The sequence below is a fragment of the Trichoderma atroviride genome, chromosome 2 (assembly GCF_020647795.1).
Source record: "Trichoderma atroviride chromosome 2, complete sequence".
NCBI lineage: Eukaryota > Fungi > Ascomycota > Sordariomycetes > Hypocreales > Hypocreaceae > Trichoderma > Trichoderma atroviride.
The window spans coordinates 2,171,524-2,195,069 of NC_089401.1; the positions used below are offsets into that span (position 1 = coordinate 2,171,524).

General features: G+C 50.1%; 8 protein-coding genes across 8 annotated transcripts; 3 read left to right on the forward strand and 5 right to left on the reverse strand.

Moving 5' to 3' along the window:
* Nucleotides 1-42: 42 nt before the first annotated feature.
* TrAtP1_003493 (uncharacterized protein) lies at nt 43-5,850 on the reverse strand. Its single transcript, XM_066111908.1, has 4 exons — nt 4,742-5,850; nt 3,962-4,655; nt 1,929-3,865; nt 43-1,847 (listed from the first exon to the last, which is right to left on the reverse strand). Exons 1-4 carry the CDS (start codon nt 5,093-5,095, stop codon nt 1,404-1,406), a joined length of 3,429 nt encoding a protein of 1,142 aa, XP_065967988.1. The 5' UTR covers nt 5,096-5,850; the 3' UTR covers nt 43-1,403.
* On the forward strand, nt 5,302-5,466 carry TrAtP1_003494 (uncharacterized protein; the record flags this gene model as incomplete). Its single annotated transcript, XM_066111909.1, has 1 exon — nt 5,302-5,466. The coding sequence occupies one exon, from the start codon at nt 5,302-5,304 to the stop codon at nt 5,464-5,466; it is 165 nt and encodes a 54-aa protein (XP_065967989.1).
* A 2,205-nt stretch (nt 5,851-8,055) lies between the features above and the next one.
* TrAtP1_003495 (uncharacterized protein) lies at nt 8,056-10,086 on the reverse strand. The gene is made up of 2 exons (XM_014087960.2): nt 9,482-10,086; nt 8,056-9,420 (listed from the first exon to the last, which is right to left on the reverse strand). The coding sequence occupies exons 1-2, from the start codon at nt 9,893-9,895 to the stop codon at nt 8,254-8,256; spliced, it is 1,581 nt and encodes a 526-aa protein (XP_013943435.1). The 5' UTR covers nt 9,896-10,086; the 3' UTR covers nt 8,056-8,253.
* Nucleotides 10,087-10,883: 797 nt separating this feature from the next.
* TrAtP1_003496 (uncharacterized protein) lies at nt 10,884-11,378 on the reverse strand (the record flags this gene model as incomplete). Its single annotated transcript, XM_014087961.2, has 1 exon — nt 10,884-11,378. The coding sequence occupies one exon, from the start codon at nt 11,376-11,378 to the stop codon at nt 10,884-10,886; it is 495 nt and encodes a 164-aa protein (XP_013943436.2).
* Nucleotides 11,379-15,190: 3,812 nt separating this feature from the next.
* TrAtP1_003497 (uncharacterized protein) lies at nt 15,191-15,931 on the forward strand (the record flags this gene model as incomplete). The annotated part of the gene is made up of 1 exon (XM_014087962.2): nt 15,191-15,931. One exon carries the CDS (start codon nt 15,191-15,193, stop codon nt 15,929-15,931), a length of 741 nt encoding a protein of 246 aa, XP_013943437.2.
* A 737-nt stretch (nt 15,932-16,668) lies between these two features.
* On the reverse strand, nt 16,669-18,507 carry TrAtP1_003498 (uncharacterized protein; the record flags this gene model as incomplete). Its single annotated transcript, XM_014087963.2, has 9 exons — nt 16,669-16,684; nt 16,752-17,623; nt 17,678-17,846; nt 17,909-17,920; nt 17,975-18,071; nt 18,132-18,153; nt 18,209-18,303; nt 18,383-18,416; nt 18,478-18,507. 9 exons carry the CDS (start codon nt 18,505-18,507, stop codon nt 16,669-16,671), a joined length of 1,347 nt encoding a protein of 448 aa, XP_013943438.1.
* Nucleotides 18,508-19,716: 1,209 nt separating this feature from the next.
* On the forward strand, nt 19,717-21,392 carry TrAtP1_003499 (uncharacterized protein). Its single transcript, XM_014087964.2, has 4 exons — nt 19,717-20,026; nt 20,084-20,162; nt 20,229-21,017; nt 21,090-21,392. The coding sequence occupies exons 3-4, from the start codon at nt 20,238-20,240 to the stop codon at nt 21,252-21,254; spliced, it is 945 nt and encodes a 314-aa protein (XP_013943439.2). The 5' UTR covers nt 19,717-20,026; nt 20,084-20,162; nt 20,229-20,237; the 3' UTR covers nt 21,255-21,392.
* A 42-nt stretch (nt 21,393-21,434) lies between these two features.
* Nucleotides 21,435-22,985, reverse strand: TrAtP1_003500 (uncharacterized protein; the record flags this gene model as incomplete). The annotated part of the gene is made up of 1 exon (XM_014087965.2): nt 21,435-22,985. The coding sequence occupies one exon, from the start codon at nt 22,983-22,985 to the stop codon at nt 21,435-21,437; it is 1,551 nt and encodes a 516-aa protein (XP_013943440.1).
* Nucleotides 22,986-23,546: the final 561 nt, after the last annotated feature.

Consider the following 23,546-nt stretch of genomic DNA (forward strand, 5'->3'; position numbering starts at 1 on the left):
TTGGATTTTTCAATTCGGGCAAAAGAATCCATATATGCGAACATGAAACACGGGTTACATCTGTTCTTAAAAGCTGGCAGTTGCACATATTCCACGACATGGACAAATGTCAAGAGCAGAATTAAAGCGGCAAAATGTTTAATTGCAAATTCTTCCACATCATTCCGTCCTAACGCTCCATTTCTGTCCCTTTACCTTTGCAGGAGAGAATGAAAGAACAGCGCGTCTCCCTATCCAACACACCAATGTCCTCCAAGTCTCCTCTCTCCTTCTCAAAAAGTCACCAATATTTCAAACAACATGAGATGAAAAGGGAACAAAGCAAGACTGCCTCAATTTTTGTAGAAGAAGATGCAAATTTCCTTTTACAATCATCAGTTCCCCTCCCTTTACTCACCACCATAGCATTGTCAAATTTTAATTCCCAAATGTTATTCAATCGACCTCCTTTCTTTTCCATTCTCTCTTTCATTTCTGTAACAGCTATTTCCTAGCTTTTCTTTCTTCTAGACACCAAAGAGTATGCCTTCCTTCAAAAACGCATGCATCATCGACAAAAAGAATTCAAGGCTATCATCTCCTCTTACAACACGGAGAGCAGGAAAGGAAAGGAGGAAAAGGTATAAAATAAAAAGGGATATTTGAACAAAACAGCGGACAATTCGTCTCTCTGAACTTCTTATTCCATACAACCACTAAAAAAACAACCACCACAAAGTACTAAGCATTTTGCAAAGGGCGGAGGCTCGCTCGCTCGCTCGCACACAGATGCTGTTGCTGCGTTTGCTATAAAAAAAACTACTACCAAACCACATCCACATCCACATCCAACTTTCGCTCATACAAAAAAACCAACTTTTCTGTCTTTAGAATGCCAACCAGGACCGTCTTTTTTTGGAAAGAAAAAAGGGGGAGAAAAATATTTTAGGTCAAGAAACAAAAAAAAATGTCCTTCTTTGCAGCGACTTTTTTTTTTTTCTTTTATCCAGTCACTCTGTTATGACAAGTAAAAACACCCATCTTTGCGATACAACCTCTCTATACATTTAGGTCATGGGAACGACTTGAAAGGAATATGATAACGGAGAAGCAAAGAAGGAGAAACGGAGAAACTGAGAAGAATGAAGAGAAAGAGAAACAAAGAGAGAAAAAGGTAAGACTAACGAAAGACATAGCATCGCCAGGATTGTCGTATCGAACATCAGAGTAAGAAAGTTCGGTCTTAACTGTTTGCAGTGAAGATGGACAAAAGTAATCGACAAACGCCTGGAGAAATGCTACAAAAACACTGTTTCCGGGCCACGCTTCCTATGTAAGGAAACAACAAAAAAGAGACATACCATACAGATCTTCCCCAGCTTCTTGCCAAATCAGTAGAAAAGCTCAAACAGTTAACCAGAAAATCAAAATGGTTCGCCAACACCTACCCCGCCGCCTTGGCGGCCCCAAACGCCAGAATTCCGCCACTCTCCCCGTTTACTATGCTCAGGGTTCTCTGAACGAGGATCAGGATGATCCATTTGATTGCCATCATAGGGAGAGGGCTGGTCTTCCGGGGGTCTGAACCGTGGCGGAGGGACCGGTGAAGCCGCATTCGGATAGGGTGCAGGGACATTGTCCTGCATCGGTCGCACTGATCTCTCGCTTTGCAAGAGAGAGGGATCTGTTTCAACTCGCTTGGGTGGCGAGCGAGTCGAGCTTTCCTGTCGGTTGTAGATTTCGCTGGGTTCAGCAGGGCCTTGCCCTCTCAGGTCTTGGTATCGTTTCATAATCTCTTTCGTTGAAATCTCGCCGTTGTTGCTGAAAAGATAGGGGTCATTGAGCAGTGTAAGAATCTCATCCGGAACCTAAAGATAGCTCATTAGCATTGCTGAATAACAACCGAGAGCAACAGTTGTAAATGGGGGGGGGGGTTTCTTTCAACTTACCTGACACATCTCTTCAATATTGTCAATGAGAATTTCCACCGCGTCAATAACATAGATAGTCTCGCTATCCATGGCAAGTGTTTTAGCAGGGTTCATTAAAATGTTGGGCGCAATAACAGTCGCCAAATTTCTAACGTCCATCTTGGATCCGACTTCTTCATCCAGTTGATGGAAGGTGCCTGCCCATTTGAGGAACGTAAGCAAAATTTCTAGACAGTCTCGGTGGCTCTTGGGAAGGAGACAGCAAGCCATGTGCAGGCATTGCAGTTTTCGAGCAGGATCTTGGATCTTCGCAACGGCGACCCATAGTTTGTAAAGCTTATGGGTCATGAGAGGATCTGGAAGGTCTCGCAAATATCTCTTCAAGACCGCAGCTAGCTGAATGACCGGCTGTTCCATGAAATTAACGGCCTCACAGCCTTCCGCATTGATCTTATCGACCATGGCTTGTTGCTTTTTGATATTGCCGTTTTTGCGGAAAACACCTTCGACAGAAAGGTCCATCTTGCGCATAGACGAAACGATATCATCTACCACGGCGGGAATGCGCAAAGTGCCAGGTCCCACACCGTCTGTCGAGTCGGCGCCGTCTCGCTCCAGAATCACCTCCAGGGGGACGCCAAAGACGCCCTTCTTCTTGACAGCTTTGTTTTTGTCGTTCTTGAACGCTTTGCCGAGATTTTTCCAAAATGTGGCGGGTTTCCTGGATTCAATGAAGCTTAACAGCTCTTCTAATGTGAAATCCTGCTCAACCACAGGGTGCATGATCAAGACAGCAAGATGCCTGACATTAAAGTACTCGAGGCCCGATAGTTCAGGGAAGAACTTCCTGCCGACTCGAGACATCATAGGATCGGCTGTCTGGAGATCCTGATCTCTACCAGCCGATTGTGTTCTGGCATGGCCTAAACCAAGACCTTGATCTGCGGCACCAGACCGCAGGACATCGCTGGGTGGGAGTCGGTCTCGGCGTTGCTGTTGTTCACGAGACTGCTCAACAGCCACAATGCGAGAGATATCGTCCAAGGTAATAGCATCGTTTTGTCCAAACATCTGATCAGTCGATCCCTGAGTCTTACCCTCTCCTCCAGAAGATGCAGGGCGGGGACCCCGTCCATCAGCATCCATAACGCGAGACGTCCGAGCCTGCCTGACACTAGATGACAAGTGTCGGTCGAGACGAGTACTGCGAAGTCTTCGAACCTCATTCAAAGTAGTCTCGTAAGTTGACTCGCGACGGCGACTTTTATCACCCGACTGCTTAGATCTGGCATCCGCACGCGAAGGATCGCTTCCATCAGCACCAGGTTCGCCAGATGAGATGGTGCCATTGCTTCTCAGGATATCCAGTAATCTTGCAAGGGCGACTTTGAGGAGAAAAACGTATTGCTGAAGCTTGGATATGTGAGTAAATGGTGTGAGGCCGTCTGTTTTGCCTCCGATACATGTTGTGCAGTAAATTTTGCGTTCCAGCGAGTTGAGGAAAGCTTCATTCAGGACGCGTCCAAGCTCCCGCTGGCAGCGGGAACAGTTGACACAGTTAATGTGCCACCGCATATCGCCGTTTTTAGCACACTCGTCTTCCACCGATCTTCCGCACTGGGCGCAATGATCCGAGTCTTTAGCTGAAAGCCGCTTGCCTCCCATGGTCACTTGTAGAAGACCCTCGTCGCCCTTGTAGCTCTCAAAATCGTTCAAGTCGTCTAAAAACTGATGAAGGCCATCGCTTGTAGTCGCTTCTCGCTCCAGACGCAATGCCCCCTGAAGGCAAATGCGGATTAATAGCTTCAGGTAGTGGGCTAAGCCAGTGACGAGGGACAGGAGCTCTTGAGTAACACCAAGCTGTCGGGAACCATTATCTTGTGTTTTTGAAAGCAGAGAAAAGAAGGAGACAATCTTCTTGCAGAGAAGCTTAGCTTCACGGCCATACGACATGCCTGTGAAAAGAGTCATATTAGCGTCAAGCCATTCTTTTAAGTTTCGTATTTGCAGGACCCAAACGCCTTGCTTTCACTTTCTCTTTTAAGACTTACCTTTCTCATTTTGCCTTGCGACAGCGGCGTCCAGTCTGTCCGCGGACTGAAAGAGAATTTCGACGTGCCAGATGAAGCGTTTGGCTACCAACACACCGTCGATGTACGAAGCGTTGCTAACGTGGAGCAGCATATCGGATATACACGCTGCAGAGGACTCCTCAAACGTTGATAATACGCTCCATATCCTGAAAACCTTGTCCTCCATGCATTCTTCGTCTTCCCGAATACGGTCCCTGTCGACATCGCTAACCTCGCCTTCTTGGATCTGCGGCGCTTCAGTGGGCTGAGCTAAACGCACATTCCAAAACTTGTGTATCATATAGCACTCGGGATGCCAGTGCTGGTTCTGCCCATTGCGGAAAATCTCCACAAACTGCTTGAGGATAGCCGTCTGGCAGCCATTGCATCGCTGCGCAAACTGAGTGGAGTAGTGGTAGTGGCAGTAGACGTTGCTATCATGCTCGTAGTAGCTGTCTTGGGCGCCAAAGACGGTCGCGCAGAGTGAGCAAGTAAAATGATCAACGTGATACTTGTGCTCGAGCGCGGTTATGTATGACCCGCGAAGCGCCCCACCACATTTATGGCAAAGGAGGCCAAGTCGTCGAAAGTAATCAGTTTCGCAAAGGGGGTATTGATCTCCATTTTCATCTTCTGCGGGAAAGAATTTGGATGCTACGATATCGCCACAATCCTGTCAAGCGAAGTTAGTACACCTCGCGATAGAGAGGTGGTAAAGTGGGGAGGAGAAAGGGGATGAAAGAGAGGGGGGAGCATTACTCGACACTTGAAGCAATCCAGATGAAATGTTCCGTCCAAAGCCCGAACGAACTGTCCGGTCAATTGCAAACCGCACTTTTTGCAAACTCTCGTCTGCGCACTAGTAGATCGTCCTCCGTTTCGCGGTCGTGGGCGGCTCACATCGCTGCCGTTTGAAGGATCCTCTGCCCATCCTGAGGGCGGTAGGGGGCTGTTAGGACCTGCCACTGTCGGGATAGGTGCTTGCGAAGATCCGTTTTGCCAGCCTCCGTCTGCGTGGCGCGAGTCTGGTCCAGCATGCTCATTCGTACGATCGTTGGGGCCCCCCTCCGGGGCAACAACCACAGGCGGTGCGTTGCTGTGGTCGGTTGCCATGGCGCAGAATGCGGCGGATTTCCTCCCAAACGCGTGTTCCTCTTTCTCAATCTAGGGGACCAGTATGATGATTCTGCCCCGTCTCAACGCCCAGTGTCTAGCAGTCGTCGGCGAGGGGTAGCGGCAACGGCCGGCATCAGCTGGGGTGGTTCTCGTAGATGGGATCGATCTCAATTGGAAGCAACGCCACGGCTCCAAACAAAGCGATGCGCGACAGCGTGCCTCAAGCAGCTCACAGCTCAAAGCAAGGGGCGGCCGGTAATCGCGTGACTGTCCAGCAACGACGGGTCGGTCTTCGTCTGGAACAGATGGTCGGAGCGAAAGTAGATGAGCTCGAAGAGGATCGTGGAGTGCTGAGCTGGGAGAGTTAAGATCCGCGTAGTAGCATGCGGGTCGTCAACATGCACTATATGGAAATGGCGGGGGGGGGACGACGCCAGCGCCAGCACAGGACGGAGGAGGGGGTTCAAGGAGAGAGAAAAGGTCAGCTCCTGTGAGAGGCAGAAACAGCCCGCGATGGTAACAAAACAGAGAGAGTCAACCTGTAGATTCTCACAGTGGACGAGAGCTGGGCTGGCGCACTTTGCTGGACTCACGGGACTGGGGGGGCGGTCGAGGGTGTGCTGACAGCGCGTGGAGTCGCTGTGGTTTCTGAGGGGCGGCTAGTTTGGGTGCAATTTCCAGGTCGCCTGGTCGCTGATGGGCGCTGGCGCTGCTGTTGGCTTGGGCCTGGGCCGCTAATTGTTTGGGGTGCTCTGATGCTCCGTGTCGGTACCACTGTACCTGGCGTCGGCGTTGCAGAGAGCTGAGGGGGCGCGCCAAAGGGGACCAGGTCGGTGAGTACCCTTTACTTTGTTTGAGCCGCCTGGACGCTTCCCACGCAACCAAGCAGCACGGCAAGGCATTATGACGCGGGCCTCTATCGCGGGTACGAGGCATGTACAGGCATGTGCTTTGCAGGTACGAATGCAGCAGTCATTTTGGCAGCGCTGCTTTAACCCTCATCACAAGTATTGATCTGTAAGCTCTCTCTCCCCCTCTTCAAACGAGGCGCACTTCGTCTCAGTTCGCTCAACTGCGCCACATCTGGCAGTCTCCAGCTCCCCATGTCTAGGACCTGCAGTAGGGACTGCCTCTCTCCCCGGCACTGGTATCCCAGATGGCAGGCGGATGAGTAAGGTAAGCAGACCGAATCACACGATCAGCCTACCTGTGTTTGGACGCATTCTTCGTATGCAGAGTATCGTATCAGCCTTCTAGGCGAAGGGTAAGATACGAACGGGTAAGATACGATATATGGAGCAGCTAAAGCTACTATACGTAAGGCTGAATTAGCTTCTATGGATAGCTGTACAGATGGGCGGCTGTGAGCTGAATACACCACCGTAAGTGTGAGGAGGCTCATAGACTCTTCAGCCATTGATCTTATCCCCATGTACCTTGAGATGTTGAAGAGTAGTAGAAAGCTTAGTCCCCTTTGAGAGGTTTGTTCACGCCGCGTGCGCCACACGGGGGCATTCCGTCCGTACCTGGCATCGTTGCATTACGCCGTGGCTATTTTTACTTCTGCATCTGTCAGTGTTTAGCCGACGCCAGTCGATAGCAGCAAAGTCTACTCACCATTAAAACATTCTAGAATGCTTTCTCATACTTTGCGTTCAACTTACCCAGTACATGGGTTCTCGTCCGACTAGGTACAAACAGCATACAAGAAGTCGACACAAAGCTCAGCGGCATATACTAACACGACGTACAAGCGCGCTCATCGGCCAAGCTGTTTCAAAACCGTTATAAAGCCCCCCTCACGTTGACAGTTAGATTTTGATATTCATTACGATTACGGAGCAAAAATATAGCCGAGATCAGCCCGGTCGAGATAGGCAACCCGGCCCGGGCCACCAGCCCTGGCTCTACTGAGCATAAGCATAAAAACTCTCTCGTATTTCTGTCCTGTGTCCTACGGAGCGCGATCCCCCATGCAGTAGGTACGAGTAGACTTTGCAGAGCATTACAGCGAGTGCTTTTCAACCCATAGACAAGACGGTCGATCAGCACGCCATAAGCGCTGGGTTGGCGGGTATTGACAGTCGGATAAGGGGCTCAAGCTCAGCAGCTTTTATAGCTTCCGTGGCGACTTAGCTCCCTCAACAACTTGCCAAGAACGTATCCATTCTCAGCCATGGCGGCTGTCCCCGTATTCAGCCTCCAGTCGCCAGCATTTCTCCGTACCGTATCGCCAGGAACCATCTGCATAACGCACAGCTCCTTAATTGCCAGGCCAGGGCCCTGTGGCTGGAGCGCTTCATACATGTAGCGGCAACAGCACTAGCCCCGATGCGTCCATCTCTTGTAAACCGCCGGTGACCTCTTGGGCCAAAATCGCCATGCCCAGCAAGTACTGCGCATGTACCTATCATCAGTCATATTTCTCGGCACCTGCACGGCACTGCAGTGTTTGATGCGCAACCTTGCGCGCTTATTACGCTTAAGGAGGCGGTTTGGCTGGCGGTATGACTCCTTACACGTACCCTGTCCACCTATGACGTCCTTTGCAGCCATAGACTCGGTACATCTAACGCCGTTGGAAGGTACATTGCGAAATCTCGGTGTCTTGCTATTTAAAGATTTCTGGTTCGATGATAGATTAGATACTGTGCTGCAGTTTACCTCGTATCTACGGGTATGGAGTAAGAATGAATTGCTGCTTCTCCAAAGGACGCTTCATTTTTTTTACAGAAACCTCAGCTACGGGGCCACAAGAGACTTTTCCTGTCAGGGGCAGCCGTGCTGAAAGTGCTGGATTTTGTCTAGCAGCTCCAGCTACCGCAGCGCTGTAGCGGAGCCATGGCGATTCAAGTCCCGCTCTCGTGCTTGATTGGCCCAACCCATTATCGCCACTGTATCCGTAGCTTTTGCTGAAGAAGCTGTATTTTGCGAGACTGGGGCAAACACGACCAAACTGGTGAGAAAATGGCTTCAATTAAATCATGGTACCTATCCGCTGAGAGCCAAAAACGATACTACGAGTACATACTACTACCTGCGGCATACATGTATTCAAAATTTTTATCCAACCATTGAATTGCCAATAGCTATCAGGTAACGTGGCGTTCCCAACTCCAAATTCGCCTTTTTCCACCTCCGAGGGCTTGTCCTTGTTATTTTTGTACCATCTTCTTCAGCCTCTTCTCAATCTTCTCTCGACCCTCCAGGGTCCGCCAGACCTCATGAGGTGCATCGTCCACGATATCCCAGTGCTGAAGCTTGTCAGTCAGCCTCGTCAGGTCCCGCTGCTTGGCTGACCACTCATCGCTCGCCTTGACCCTGCGCCCTGAGCTAATCACAACCAGCGGCGTGTCCCTTTCCTGAATCTGCCTGCTGCTGTCGACGTCTCGCTTGGTGAAGGAGTTGAGCACCAAGCTCTCCTGCAGCTTGGCGAAGATGAATTTTCCCGTCTGATATGCAGACCGGCCATAGATCCGGTCACGGCTAGTGCGTCCCTTGAATATCGCGCCCGGAATCCGGTCCAGCCCAAGCGGCGAGATGACGCCTCTCAACCACAGCCAGAAGCCTCGGCCTGGCGCCGCACCGGGGCCCAGCAGATCTTCGTGCAGGGGATCGATCAACAGCAAGCCCCGAACATCGTGACTGTGGCGAGCTGAAAAGACTCGCGAGTACAAGGACCCGATTCCTGCGCTAGCAAGAACAAAGGGCCCGCCCTCCTCTGCTTTGGCCAGCGCCTCGCTCAAGGCGTCCACGACGAAGCCGGCGGACGACGGCGATGGGGCGGTATCCGACCAAGCCAGTCCCGGACGGTCTGCAAAGCAATAGCGAGAAATAGACCCATTCTTGACCGCATTGTCTGCAAAGCCCCATAGGCCGTGTTCGACCGGCCACTCACCTCCCTCGAATAAGACTGTTGTGACCGTCTTGCCATTCTCGTCCGTCTTGTTCCCTTGGCAATACAGGTGGATGCGATACTTTTCATTGTCAACCCAATACAGCTTCCCTGGAGGAGCGACCTTTGCATCCAGAGCTCGGAGAATGATGGCTAGGGTTATCAGAGCAACGGCCACAACCATCACCGAGTAACCAATGGAGGAGAGGAGAACCTCGAGCCATTCTGTGAGGCTTTTCCTTGATTCCGCGCGTCCAGTCAGCCTTTCCTCCTCCTCTGCCTTGCCCCATTGGACAGTTCTGTCGGTGATTATGGACCAGAGGCTCATTAAGAGAGCCCAGATAACGCTGGCAATTCCAACCCATCCTTCCTCATACCTCGTTTTCTGAACAGAGGCAAGGAGGATCGCATCGAGCGCAAGAAAAGCCTAGGACGAACATCTTTTAGCGCCCATTGAGTTATGGTCTATGACAGTGTCTGGTACTTACGGCAATTACGATTGCAAGTATTCTTACTGACTTGGATGGCACTCCAAAGAATAACAGCGTGAAGAACATATTCAGCAATGTCAAGCTCGTGTAGCCAAAAGCAAAGAAGCCGCTCCCTTTGGTATGGAACCCAGGAGGCGTGGCGAACGCAGACACGAGCAAGATAACCCACCATAAGAAGGTCAGCGCAGTGAAGAATAGAGTAACATAACGGAGAAAACGGATGCTGAAGAGATTGTAGGGCGACACCGCAGGGTCATCTGGCGAGAGAAGCTCTCTAGTCGAGTTGACCCGGTTGGGCAACAGTCGGGTGTATTCGTCTGGCGGCCTTTCGCCTTCTTGTTCGGGGCTGTCCCGAAGCTCTGGCCGGACATCTTGCTCGCTGCCGTCCCCTTGGGAATTGAACAGCGGCATCGTGGGTGATTCCTGTGGTGATGTATGCTAAGATGAAGAGAGTTGCCGAAACCAGCAGCTAACCCCGTAGACCTTTGAAGTACTGAGAAATTGTCCGCCTCGGTTAATGAGAAGAAAGTGAAGAAAGTAGAGTTAAATCAAATAGATTTCAAGCTGAAAGCTCAGTTTGCCCCCCCTCCACTAGCATGAGCTGTTCAATTCGCAGCCATTTCGTTGGTCCCATCGTCAAAGAAATGTCATGCTAAAAAAATGTATACGTCATTTCACCTACACCCTGCTCCGATCCACCAATCGCCGTCCACCAAACAAGGTTATTAGACTTTCGCCTCACACTCCTTGGACCTGCTCTTTTGCTCCGGGATTTTAAATTGAATGCTATTTGCATGTCTTTTCTTCCCGTCTTGGGGTAATCGTTGGCTTATCGGAATCGCCCATGTAGATGGGAGCGTTAGCAGGGGCGTGGGCTCATGTGATGCATTTTGTGCTGCGAGCACCTTATCGAGCTCTTTGGTGTCGCTAGCAGTTTTGAAGATGTCTTGGCTGCTCTGCGTATGACGTGTCAATGTGAGTGAAAAGTATGTAATCGAATGATATGAAGAAATATGCCAGCGTTACCAAGCTGTGGAAGATTGACTTGGAACAATTGAGACATGCCCGTGATGCTACCTAATTGCCAAGTGTTACTCACGATCTATGTATGAGGATGTCAAATTGATTTGGAGCTATCTAGCTATTCATATGTACCATTCCCTATATCAACAAGCAAATTTTAAACTGAATATTGAATCAATAATTCGTTCAGCCAAGGAGGAAGTCTTCTCTCTAACCTCTCAAAACCCTCAAAAGCCGTTCTAGCCCCCAATCGCACCTAGCAAAGAAGAGAAAATGTGTACATATAGAAGCAAAACTATTCTCGGAGGCTGTATATTCTACCAACGCCAATCATAAGCTCATAAACTCGTAAAACAACCCATCCGCTGTTTTATCGCTACTCTTCCCAGGGTGCAACTGCATTGCAGACTTTTGCACTCTTCATGCTTGGGACAGAAGAAAAGCCACTCGATACAGACTGAGATCCACGACTATGTCTAGGATACGAAGGCAGCATGTCTCTCGCTCGGGTTTTTTCTTTGAGGGCTTTCTCGGGTGTAGGGCCTGACGTGGAGGTAACAGCATCGATTGGTACTTTTCCCATGGGAGAGTGCAGTTTCGCAGCAGCTTTTGGATCTTTGAGGTCAATGCCGTGTTTCTTAAAGGTATCCTTTTTCTGGTCTCTCATGGCTTGAGCTGAAGGCTCACTTGTGGTCAGCCAGTTTTTGACTTGCGACATCCACCGGGGGCGCTTCTTGTCCTCTCTGGTGGATACAGTATAGTCTGATCGAGGTTCGCTGCTTAACGAAGGGTCGTACCCAGGCCGGGAATGATCAGACATGCTCCTAGATTTCGACCCAGAGCTCGTGGCAGCTGACGCCGCGGTGGCCATTCTAGGGAGCGGCTTGATGGGAAAGAGGAAAATGGGATCGTATCTTGGGTTATGAGATGTCGAACTCGTAGCTGCCCAGTCCAAGGGATTTTCTAGCGGCTTATCTGTAGAGAAAGAAACCTGTCGGCCATCGACTTTGACTTCTTGGGGAGCTCTTCTTGTCGGTTGATGGATGCTGGGATTATTCTGTCCCCGTGACTGCCTATGAGATGGCGAGAATCGCTTGAAATGCTGATCGGAGTTGGGTAATGTTGCGCCAGCGGGCGACGGGCCTTGGGAACCCGTGCTTGTTGGCGAAGAGTACGGCTGGGCAGGGCTTGGATTGCTCGAAGTGCTCCGCGACAAGAAGCGGTTGAGCAGCGGGCTTCTATCCACCTCAGAAGATGCGGGATGCTATCCACCGTATATCTGGGTGGCCGAAGGAGGGCTTTGGGACGAAGCGGCGTTGTCAACGACACTCGGCCGAGATTGGTCTGGGGGTGTTGCGAAAGAGTCTCGCGCAGTCCCTGCCGATGTTGAAGCTCTCAGGGCAAAGGCCGTCTTCTCAGTAAGGGAAAGAGGGTAGGAAAAGTTGCGGATTCCGGATTTCCGCGATAGCAAAGGTGGTGGCAGCGGGAGCTGGTTATCTGAGCAAATTGAAGCGCGGGCCGGTGAATATTGCGTAGACATAGTTTTTGGAACCATTCGTCGGCAAAATTCCATTCGACGACCTCGAGAAGAGAGTGTATCAGGGCGTGAACATGACTCTTTGAGATAGAAATCGGGCCACTCGCGAAGTGATCGACGTGAAAGAGTATGCGGCCAAGCAGAAATTATTCCAGAGCTTGAAACGATAGTCTTTTGTCCAAAACTTTGCACTCTAGTATATCAGAACAAAAGAAGAGAAAGGACGATCAAAGAGAGGCTCTGAAGAATGTTATGCGAGGTATGAAGATACAAAATAGGTTTTGGAGCGTACTTGAGAATCTGATATGAAATCGACGGAAACTTCCTAGGTAGAGGGAAAAAGAAAAAGTGCCACTGATGAACAAGTTGTCGGTTTTCAGTAGCTTCTTTGTTCGCAAGTTATACTAAACAATGGAAAGAGAGTTTTCTCGGCTGAAGGGTCCTGGACTAAATGAACGAAAAAAAAAGCCCAAAATTTCGGGATGTAGAAGCGAGGTTGTTGCTCTGGCAAGCGGCGGCAAATTTCAGGACTAATAAAAACCATGGGCTCAAAGAAATTTCAAGGCAACCGTTCATTTGCACGGCCTTTTCGGATCGCTATTGTTTCCTGTCCTTTCCAGCTTATTGTTAGAAGCAAAATAATAATATGTTTCCAACAAACTGCTTGTTGGCATGTCGGTCTATTGCAGGTGCAAAGACAATGGGCGGCGCCAGATGCTGAATAGGCCTCACATTTGCTCCTCTCATTTTTTTCTCGTCCCTTTTCTTCACTTTTTCTTTAGCTTCTAAACTCCACCACAATACAGAGCACTTGTACAGCAGAAACACACAAAAAAACAAGAGCAGCTCAGCTACCCTGCTCCAGCTTTCCACAGCACCCAATCGATGGCTTCTAGGCCAATATTCGGCCCTGGAGGCGAAGCATCAGTTTAGCATAGCTGGTGGGCCCCGGCTGCCAGGATTGGCCATCGAGTTGTTAGATCTCAGCAAGGGCGGCATGCTGCAGATTGGCGCGCAATAGTCTGGATCCTCCAACGGCAGGGATTATCCGTTGGTCACATATTTCCCTCCTCCTTCTCTTCCGTGCCGTCTGCCACGCCAACTTGTATCTACCTAGTAGATGCTCCTGCACTTCTGCTAATACTTGTACTAGCACGTAGAGCTCGTAAAGGCTGCGCGCCACTCATATCGCCGCGTTGCATTTAGGACAAGCAGTGCAGCTAAAATGCGCGGCCCAGCTTCCGCGGCTTTCCTAGCGGTGGGTGACAAAGGCTGAGCATCATGTGGCGTCCACGTTCCACGTTGCGATGGATCCCCATGGCAAAAATAGCCGACTTTGTTTTCGACAGGCCCAAATAAAGCACTCTTCGGCGACCTCCAGATGCGACGGCGAGCCGGGAAAAGAGCTAAAAGCTTCTGTGGCCTTGTGATTGGGGCGTGTGTATAAGACGATGCTATAACAAATCGCGCGCTACTTGCAGTTCCCTCTATCTACTAGGTCCCTACTAAGTAATGGTAGAGACTAAACACGGAAACTTCACTGCGACGCGATCAAACTTTCATTCTTAGCCTGCCTTGGTAGCTAGAGGGAGGACTATATGATCGGCCATGCAGCAACAAGATGAAGCTATGCAACCACCTGAAGGATGTCCGTTATATCTGTAGCCCCTCACCACCAGCTAATCTCCAATGAAGCGTCCCTTGAGAGTCTGGATTGTGAGGCTTTGCTCATTGTTGGTCGAGCAGCCATCGCCGAAACAGGGCCTGCTGCTTTCGAAAGGGCTTAGCTCCCGCAACGGGATAGAGGTTATCGAGATGTGCTGGCCGATCACCTGTGATCCGAGAGCCTCAGCAATCAGTCTCGTGCCGCTAGAAGGCCTCGGCCCCTCTGGCAGCTGATGGAACGCGGCGGGGATTTTGCCATTGCAAGTTAGACAAGGGGGGGGGGGTTTCTAGATGGAGCAGTCAAGCTTGCAATCAATTTTACTTTTGCCTCCACGCGTCAATCAATAGTCTGGTTAAAGCTGAACAATGTCATTTGCAAAGTAGGATAGCCCTGAGTAACGGCCTGTTGCACAGCGCAGTCGAGAGACATCCAGTGTCACCGCAGTCATATCCCAACCACCGCTCTCCCTTGATATCCCTGCGGTGGCAAGGAAGCTTCTAAGAAAAGTAGAGAGGAAGCGTTAGTCTATATTCAGCGCTGGCTTGCAGCTTCTAGAGACTTTCAGCCGCACGCACCGTCTTTGCTGTAAATTTCCTTGCTCAGCTGTGATGCAGCAGGCTATTTTTGGAAGAAGTCTGTTCAATATTGGTGCCAATGTCTCAGTTAAACCAACGCTGTGGGCTGGAGAGGTCAGCCTCTCTCTGCTACGGGGAGCTATTACCCTATATTTATTCTATGCAACGACAAAATCTTTGGAACGCGAAGAGCGAGTTTAAGATTAACTCATTTCAGTTTATGTGTGAGAAGATTCCTATCAGCCATGTCATATACAATGTCCAAAGCGACATAAATTGCTTGAAAAGCGGTAGAGAGAGTTGTTTGGCTTGAATTTGATGCCCCAATATCAAGTATAAGAAGCGTAAACAAAGAGGCCTATGAGCATAGAAATAGTAGGATATAAGTGCTTCGCCGCGGAAAACTGCCATCGCGCATTCAAAAGCATTAAGAAACATGTGAAACTAAACATGATACCTTTTATGCCATAAGATAGAGCATCTCTGTAATGCCTCTCAATATGTGCAACTTTCCTCTGATCACGATCGTGCCTGGCAAGAAGCTGTCTTAGTGCACACCTGGCACACTACCTGCAAGGTACATATTCCCATCACCAGATAACGTTGCCCGATCTCGTACCATGCAGGTCCAACTTTAACTTGCCACGCGAGTTGTCGCATCATGAGCTTACTAAGGCAATGACATCCACCTCAACCTCTCAAGCCATAACTTTGCCCAGGCATCATTCTTTCTTTTCCACACTCATCCAGCGCCAACCCAGGCATCAAGGGCCTCGTATACGACGCGCGCCCGGCCTTAACCCCCCAAATACACAGCCACCCGTATTCTAGGCATCAAGTTCAACAAAACCTCTCTTCCTCTGGAACTTATCCTCGCCGCTGGCCCGGCGCATTCTGCGCTGATCATGGCCCCGGCACTCACCATCACCACAAACATGAACTCGCGGCCGCCTTCGCCCGTGCCGCCTCCCATGTCGCCCATCACGCCGCCGCTGCCCTCTGCACAGCTTTCCGTAGATGCGAACCGAAATACCATTGTCAGTTCCGAGGCGCTGCCGCCTCTTGCGACAACGACGGCGCAACAGTCCGCTCGCCCAACATTCACCCACTCACAGTCCAACCAAGTCGGCGTCCCGCCGCCAGCCTCCACGCCCATCGAGTTCGAAACCAATCCGGATGTCATTGCCCTCCGATCGGCCATCACCGTGCTGCAGATGCAGAGGAGCCGCGCAACAGCGGACATCCAGACCCTCAGCCAGATCAAGAACGAGGCGATAGACAACCCAGACGAGTTCATCCGCGACCTGGCGCAAGGAAGGATCGGCCAGGGCGCCCGGACCGACGCCGACGCCGGCGACAACGAAGCTGCCCGAGCATGGGCCGCGCAGCCCATACCAAAAGCCCAAGACGTGGTTCGCTGCCCGCCCATCAACTGGTCGCAGTATGCTGTTGTGGGCGAATCTCTGGACAAGCTGCACGCTGAGCAGGTGGCTAAACCTACGCAAGGTACGCCTGCTGCTGTTGGTGCTGGAGGTGTATACCAGTTCAAAGGCGGCGACGGCAAACAAGAGGAATATCCCGGCGTGGCTGCTCCGTATGCGCCGCTAAAGGATAAAATCGAGAGAAAGACCAAAACCAAGAAATGAGGAACCGTGGATCGATCGAGTAAAAATGAACGGATGATTTGCAAACGCAAAATCTGGTCGCTTGATGCGACGTGATGGCATATACATATATATGAGAACGGCTACGGAGTTGAGGTTACAGAGGAGACTGCATGCATTCACGGCGTTTGGGAATTTTAGATGAAACACTAGCCTACCAGGAGAGACAACTCGACTGGCCAAATTCTTTTTGTATTTAGAACTGCTTTTTTTATAAACCTTAAACTGACGGCCTCAAAGACTGTGTAGTAGAGCGGCGCAAAGATGCTGGATGAACTCTCTTCATACGGACCTTGTCAAGGTTATGGCACTCCAAAAGTGGCACGCATTCAAATCCTTGAATGTTTTAGCGAAGCAATCATTGCGTTCTTAAAATCATAACGAGTTATCATTTTGCCATTCAAACACGAAAACGCGCGCCACAAATCTCAAGTATCAATTTGGTCACTTCATTTCACCCTCTTCCATGCCATCTAGATGTATCGAATGAAGGTCAAAAACGCCCCTTGGTCGCCAAACACACCACAATACCCAGTTGCCCATCCGAAAGAACAAAGAGAAAAGGAACCAGGTAAGCAGTGAAAGTTGATAAACAAAGAAGAGAAAGGGATTGTTTAAACGCCGCCGAGTCCTTACGTGAGATGCATCATGATATAAAGAGAAGAAAAACTTTACGCTGAAATTTCGCTTGATCCTCATAGTAGTGAAAAGCTCGTCCGTTACTCGGGGAAATCCCTGTTATTTGAGTTAGCGGGACTATCAGGTAACAAGGGGAAAAGCCAGTCACGGCCTCTGTCCTTACTCCATGCTCTGCTGTACTGATCTCCGCAGACGGCGGTTATACTGCTTCTTGTCGTCTGGCTTATTTCCCCAAAACATTTTGGTCGCTTCAGGATTGACAATCTTCCTCGGGTCATAGGCTGGCTCATCTTCTTCTAGAGTTTCAAAGATGGCTTCAATATGAGATTTGACGTCCTCAATCTTCATTGGGTTAGGGCTGTAACACGCTGTTCCATCGGCTGCAATATGGTGATGGAATATCTTGGTCTCAAATTTAACACGCGGCTGTTCATTAGGGAACCGAGTGCTGAAGCTCATCTTGATACGAAAGAGCCCGCCGTCGAGATTCGTCATCGGCCTTCCAAAGTAGGTAACTAACCAGACAAAAGGATTGCCGTTTTCAAGGACGACGCTGTGGGGCATATCGCCGCGTTTCAAGTAAGCCGACACTTGGTCAAACTGATGCTGCAAATTGACGGCAACTGTGGACTCTCCTGCCTTGGATGTGCGGCCTTCTTCTGCCCAGCGAAGCGTCTCTGCGTCGAGCGCCGCTTTGATTGCTCTAAGCCGGCGTTCAAGCTCCGTATAGTTGAAGCGGCCATCCATGGCGTTGGTGTTGGGAGACTCAAACGGCATTTTAACAAATGGCTGCAGATCTTGCACTTCGGATTTGCCTTGTGCCACAGCAGCCATATATGAATCGTAATACCAAAGAAACTTGCGTTTGCATAGATCTTTGAACGGCTCAAATGGGACGTTTGATTCGTCTATGTCTTCGTAATCAAAGCTGCTAGGGTCCAGGCTGTCAGAGGGCGCGCTGCTGCCATTAGCTTGTAGCCCCAAGTAGGACTCTAGACGCTGAATAATAGATATCCTCAAAGTTTCATGTCGTATCTGCAGACTGGTTAGCTAAAGCTCAACTCTAGCATGGAATAACAAAGCCCGCACCTTTTGGACGTAATGCATTTGTGCTTGCTTATCAGCCGGTGAATTTGCATCTTCAAAACCTGGTTCGTTTTCGTAGGGATTTGCCGACATTAAGCTCTGGATTGATAGTAAGATTGACTCGAGTCCCTGTGCTGATGACCACTCTTCGCCACGTTCTCCCCTCCATGTGCTATCAAGGCGTCAGAGGGCTCTTAAGTTATCAAATGATCTGGCTGTTATAAGAAGAAATACCCCAAGATTGACCTGCCTGGATGATTAGCGGATAGCAACTGAGAATGAAAAGTGCTAGAGACTTACAAACAAACTTTCCCACTGGAATAAATGTTGGGATTGAATCGGCAACGCCCTCCATTCGTTGTGATGCACTGAACACTGGGTGATTTTGACGGGTACTCTTGGCAGGGTCAGCATTATGCACATGGGGAGCCACAGAGAAGAAGAGGCGAAGCCATGCCTTTATTGAATCGTATTGCAAACTACACCACATTGTTAGCACTTCTATAATACCTAGTACGCCCGGTATCTACCTACTTCAAAGAAGCCAAATTCGTAGGGAGTCTCGTGCGGGCCCATGACGAGCGCCCTCACGTTACGGACATCGACATCACGGCAAGCGACTGCAATGGCTGTGGCGGCGACGACCCCGATTAGTGTCTAGCGCTTAGATGAATGCCATGGCTCGATTCGATATGAATGCCAACGTACCTAGATCCGAGCCTTTTTGGATGTCGCTGAGCTCCTATGAATGCTGCTGATCAGCCATGTGACCCCAAAAATGCTGTCTGTGAGCCTTCCCGAACCTTGGAGATGCGAATTATGGATTGATCCATGGCGGCTGCCTCGTGATGAATGGGCTTGCAGACGAGACGATGTAACAGAAAATACCAATCTAAGCATCAGGAGGTAAATCAGGGACGAAGATTGCGGTGCGCGATAGCCTTTGGGAATTCTACATGTGCGAAGAGGACGAGTTGTGTAGTTGGATGCAACTGAGGAGATGGGCAGTAAGTTCAGGCCGTGGCTTTGTAGTGCAAATTCTAAGGCAGAAGGCCGTGCAAGGAGGGGTCCGCAGGAGGGGCTCGCCTCCAGGTGAATCAAGGCCGAGTTGCCTGCCGCGGTTGCTGGGAGTGCCCTGTGCCTGGACTGAGGACGCAATGGCGAGAGTTGGGGGTGCTGTCACTTTGACTGGCAGGGAAGCAGCTGTATCGTAACCAACTTCAGTGTAGCAGTGGGCTGGAGAGATGAGAGATGGAGGACTGAGAGAGAAAAAGCGAAGAAAGGTTGGAAGAGAGAAGTAGAGGAAGGTGGTTTGTACTAATACGCCATGGAGGCGTAGATAGGCGCAGCTTAGGCGCTAGATTGCGCATCAGAGGGCGGCTTCGGGTGCTTGCATGCAGGCAGCGGCGCTGGAGTTTCTGGCTCGGGTAGGACAACGCCACAGACGGACGCCTGTTGGGGGGTCGCTTGGAACCTGGATAATGTAAAAAGAGCAGATTGGCAGTGGTGCCCAGTACAGTAATACCTGTAATATGCCGTAAGCTGCTACTTGCCTACTCGGGGCCTATCTGCCGCCCTATAGTAAGATGAGTGAGTGATGGGTACTATGGTATATACCTAGGTAGTATATTGATGTATCAACGCAGCGGAGAGGAGAAATTGGACTGCTATTTGCCTTGGCAATACGAATCTGAGTGAAGCTGGACGCAGACGTATTCATACTCCTGGATGGTACTTCCATTGCTGCCATAGCTGCTATCGCTGCTACTATCTTGATTGCGCCTATTGTGTCTAGGTATTGCTTCTACTGATAGAAAATCTCATACATGATGATTTTCTATTTCCGTCTGCTCTTAGTAATACAGCTCGACTTGAGCTGGGGGAGAAAAAAGCTTCTTTCAGGCATTGATGCGGAAATGGTACCTATCCATATCGCCCAAAAGCAACCTAAGGTGGGGTCGCGCTCTGGAAGCCTAAAATAAGCCAGATTGGATGCTTTAAGGGTGTCGCGGGGTTCATCAGCCTTGCAGCTGGGCTACGCGCCTCGCGCTATCTCTGTACCAGCCGACGCGTTAATGGATTTTGCTCCATCACGCATTGCTTGGTACTAGGCGGCTCTACATTTTAACGGCCATTGTTGTATTCCGGTTTGTCACGCTCAGTATTTGGACACTTCGACACCGGGAATAACGATTCGACCTCCTTGCACAATTTTCTCGATCAGGCATTGAGCCCAGCATGGCCAGCTTTTTTCGATCTCAAGGCGAGGAAAGCGGCCGCTGCAAATGGAGCTTCATCGCAGAAACACGATAAACCAGCCGACGTGCGGGCTCAGCCTTGGGTTGAGAAATAGTCAGTCGAACCGTATTCGTAAATTCCCTCCATGGCAATGATGCTTATGCTTTATAGCCGCCCCAAGAGCCTGGACGATGTCACTGCTCAAGATCACACAGTGACCGTTCTCCAGAGAACACTACAAGCTTCCAATGTTGGTCAATGTGCCCTCAATTGAGTCCAGAATGCATGTTCAAGCTAACGGATGCCACCTATCCAGCTCCCACACATGCTATTTTACGGCCCTCCTGGCACAGGCAAAACATCCACCATCCTTGCCCTTGCAAAAGAGCTTTATGGTCCGGAGATGATCAAGTCACGAGTCCTTGAGCTGAACGCGTCCGACGAGCGTGGTATCTCGATTGTTCGACAGAAAGTCAAAGATTTTGCACGAATGCAGTTGACCAACCCGCCGCCATCCTACAAAGACAAATATCCCTGCCCGCCGTTCAAAATCATCATTCTAGACGAGGCCGATTCCATGACGCAAGATGCACAGAGCGCTTTGAGACGAACGATGGAGACATATAGCAAAATCACACGCTTTTGCCTAATCTGCAACTATGTTACTAGAATTATCGACCCCCTGGCGAGTCGATGCAGTAAATTTCGCTTCAAGAGCTTGGATCAGGGCAATGCGAAGAGGCGGTTGGAGTCAATAGCAGAGGCTGAAGGGGTTACGCTTGAAGATGGTGCTATCGATGCCCTTATAAAGTGCAGCGAGGGTGATCTGCGAAAAGCCATTACCTTTCTGCAGAGTGCTGCACGATTGGTTGGAGCGAAACCTTTAGAAAAGGACGGCGAAGGCGACGAGGCTATGGATGTAGACAAAAGGCCAGTGACTGTCAAGATTGTTGAGGACATCGCTGGTGTGATACCCGGTTCAACAATCAACGATCTCGTCAAGGCTATGCGCCCAAGTACGTCAGCAGAGGCATATCGGTCCATATCCAAGGTGGTAGAGGATCTGGTCGCAGACGGCTGGAGTGCTGGTCAGGTTGTAAACCAGGTAAGCGGCCCTACATTCTTTTTCTTTTGGCATGCTTAGCGTCGTTATACTGACTCTTTTGTAATTGTACAGCTGTACCAAGAGATAGTCTTTGATGAAATTGTTCCTGATGTCCAAAAGAACAAAATCGTTCTCGTCTTCTCTGAAGTCGATAAGCGATTGGTCGATGGAGCAGACGAGCATCTATCAATTCTTGATCTGGCAATGAGGATATCGGCCATCATGTCCGAAAAATGAATCTCGACTGACTCGAGAGGCTGAATGAAAAATAAATCAAATGAGGAGCTGCAATCAGCATGGCTTATTCTGACTAGGCGGCGTTTGTTCTTTTTACTGGAGATATAGAGGCATAATCGAAACACATAGGACGGGGATATACTAAAACTATTAATGATATGATTTAGATCGTATCCTTTCTTAGCTTAATGCTCCTAAATTTCCGTGTAATCTAGACCAAACATCGTGCCCGTCATCTGTTATGCTGCTCTTTGACGCGGACTTTAGTGATTCAAGCTTCGTTGCCGCTACCAAAGCCTTTGGTTTATTATCAGCGCCCTCACTAGAAACATCCCCATCAGGATGACCTAGCAGGAAGTCAATCTCTCGAAGATTTTCCAAGCAATTCTCTAGCGCGACCTGTCCTATGTCGACGGTTTCTGCAGCATATTCGAGAAGTGTTATTTTGGCCGAATCTGCGGCGAATACCCATGGCTTCACCCGCTTCGAGATATCCGGCTGTTCGGATTTCGAAGCTACTTCTGTCTGTATACCAGACCTCCGGCGTAGCGAATCCTTCATGGGGTATGTTGGTAGCAAATGGCTTTCTTCACTGAGACGGCCGAGTAATTGGCAGGCATCCTGATTCTGCTTGGACAATGCCGACGTGAAAAAGGATTTCTGAGTGATGGCTGCCTTCTGGCTTACCGAAATAGCAGCCATGGCTCTCAGATAAGGCGTTAGAAGATGATCGATTGGTGCTGGAGGCTTGTTACTATTTCGATCCAGACCCGCAACTAGCTGTGCAGGCGGCAGCAGAGATGGCTGAGCTGGCTGGGAAAGCTGAGACTGCTGTGTTTCCAGCTCTAGGAGAGTTTTCCTCATAGACACATATGTGGCATACTTTCTGCTAATCTCCTCGAGGTGAGCTGCAATTGTTGACGGGCTAACCCTCGATTTGTAGGTATACTTTTGGCCCGCCTCTGAGCCGCTTCCAGGGGATGCTCTGCCGAGTTCGTTTTCGATCCAAGCTATAAGTTCATTTCGGGCTGCCGTCAACGCTTCTAAGCGAGCGCCGTTGCTAACGATATCGAACTGATTTTGGGACCGAGCCTTTGCCTCACGCCGTGTTTGCTCCTCTTTCTTCAGTAGCAGCTTTGCCCTCAGCACTGTCTTCTCTAACTGGTGGATTCGATCATCGAGGCTTGCGTGGGGAGAGTTCTGATCAGGCGCGAGGCTGTTGATGACATCGTCTGGTGCACTCGGTGCGCGGGGACTCCCTTGAAAGATGTGTCTCGCGTCCAGGAACTCACGGGTTGCGGCTGGCTTTTCCATGAGCATATCGAGAGATTGTCGAACTGCGAGCAAGCTCTCTCGCTTCTGCTGCAGCTTCAAGAGACATATGCGTTCCTCCAGGAGGTCAGCACTGCTTGCTGCTCCTGCTCGAGCTGGCGGCTCAGAGTCTTCAGGGGCATTCTTCTGCAGGAGATCCTCAAACTGCCGACGTGCGGCGGAATTGGCCTGCAGAGCCTCGACATATTCCCTGAACACGCCAGTCAAATCCGATGGCGTGATGACTTCTTGTGAGCTGTCCACGAGGAACAGGGGATTCTGGACGGCGCCATTGCCGGAGCACGACCCGAGGTGAAGCGCCAAAACGCGCCTGATGTAGTTGACTTGTTCCCGAGGCTTGATGTATGGCTCCAGCTGCTGTTGAAACTTTGTCAAGATTTCAGGCTGATGATCGGGCATATTGAGAAATGGATATTCATTTTACTTGATATGTCAACGTTGGGCAGCACATGTCTTTCACTTGGGCCAAGTCAGGCACACGTCGTAGCTACATACCGCCTCTGGAGCTGCTGGCCTGCTATAAAGTGCCCACTACAGCAGGTCTCCACAGTGTGGCGAGGATAGCGTTTTTAGTGTGGCGCATCGCACTAACTATTTGCTACCTGGCGCGTCCTAGGCAGAAGATGTTGGCTCAGGAAATTTATCGCGACGGAGACCCAGGCAGCGGTTTCAACCAATTCAGCGACTTCATCTTGCTGAGAGGCCTAGGAAGCTGCCCATCGTTCCGACTCGATTCCCTCTGTCTGGACGGCAAGCACATGGTGAAGTAGAAGCAGGGCTCATCGAGCTTTTGTCGAGGACATCGACGTTCTCCCCTCTTCTCTTCTTTTTTCGCCTCTGACCTTATCCTCGACTACAACCGCCACGATGTCGGACCCTCATCGCGATGTATCCCAATACAAGTACTCGGCCATGTCCAACCTGGTTCTCCAGGCGGACCGTCGGTTTGTCACTCGACGG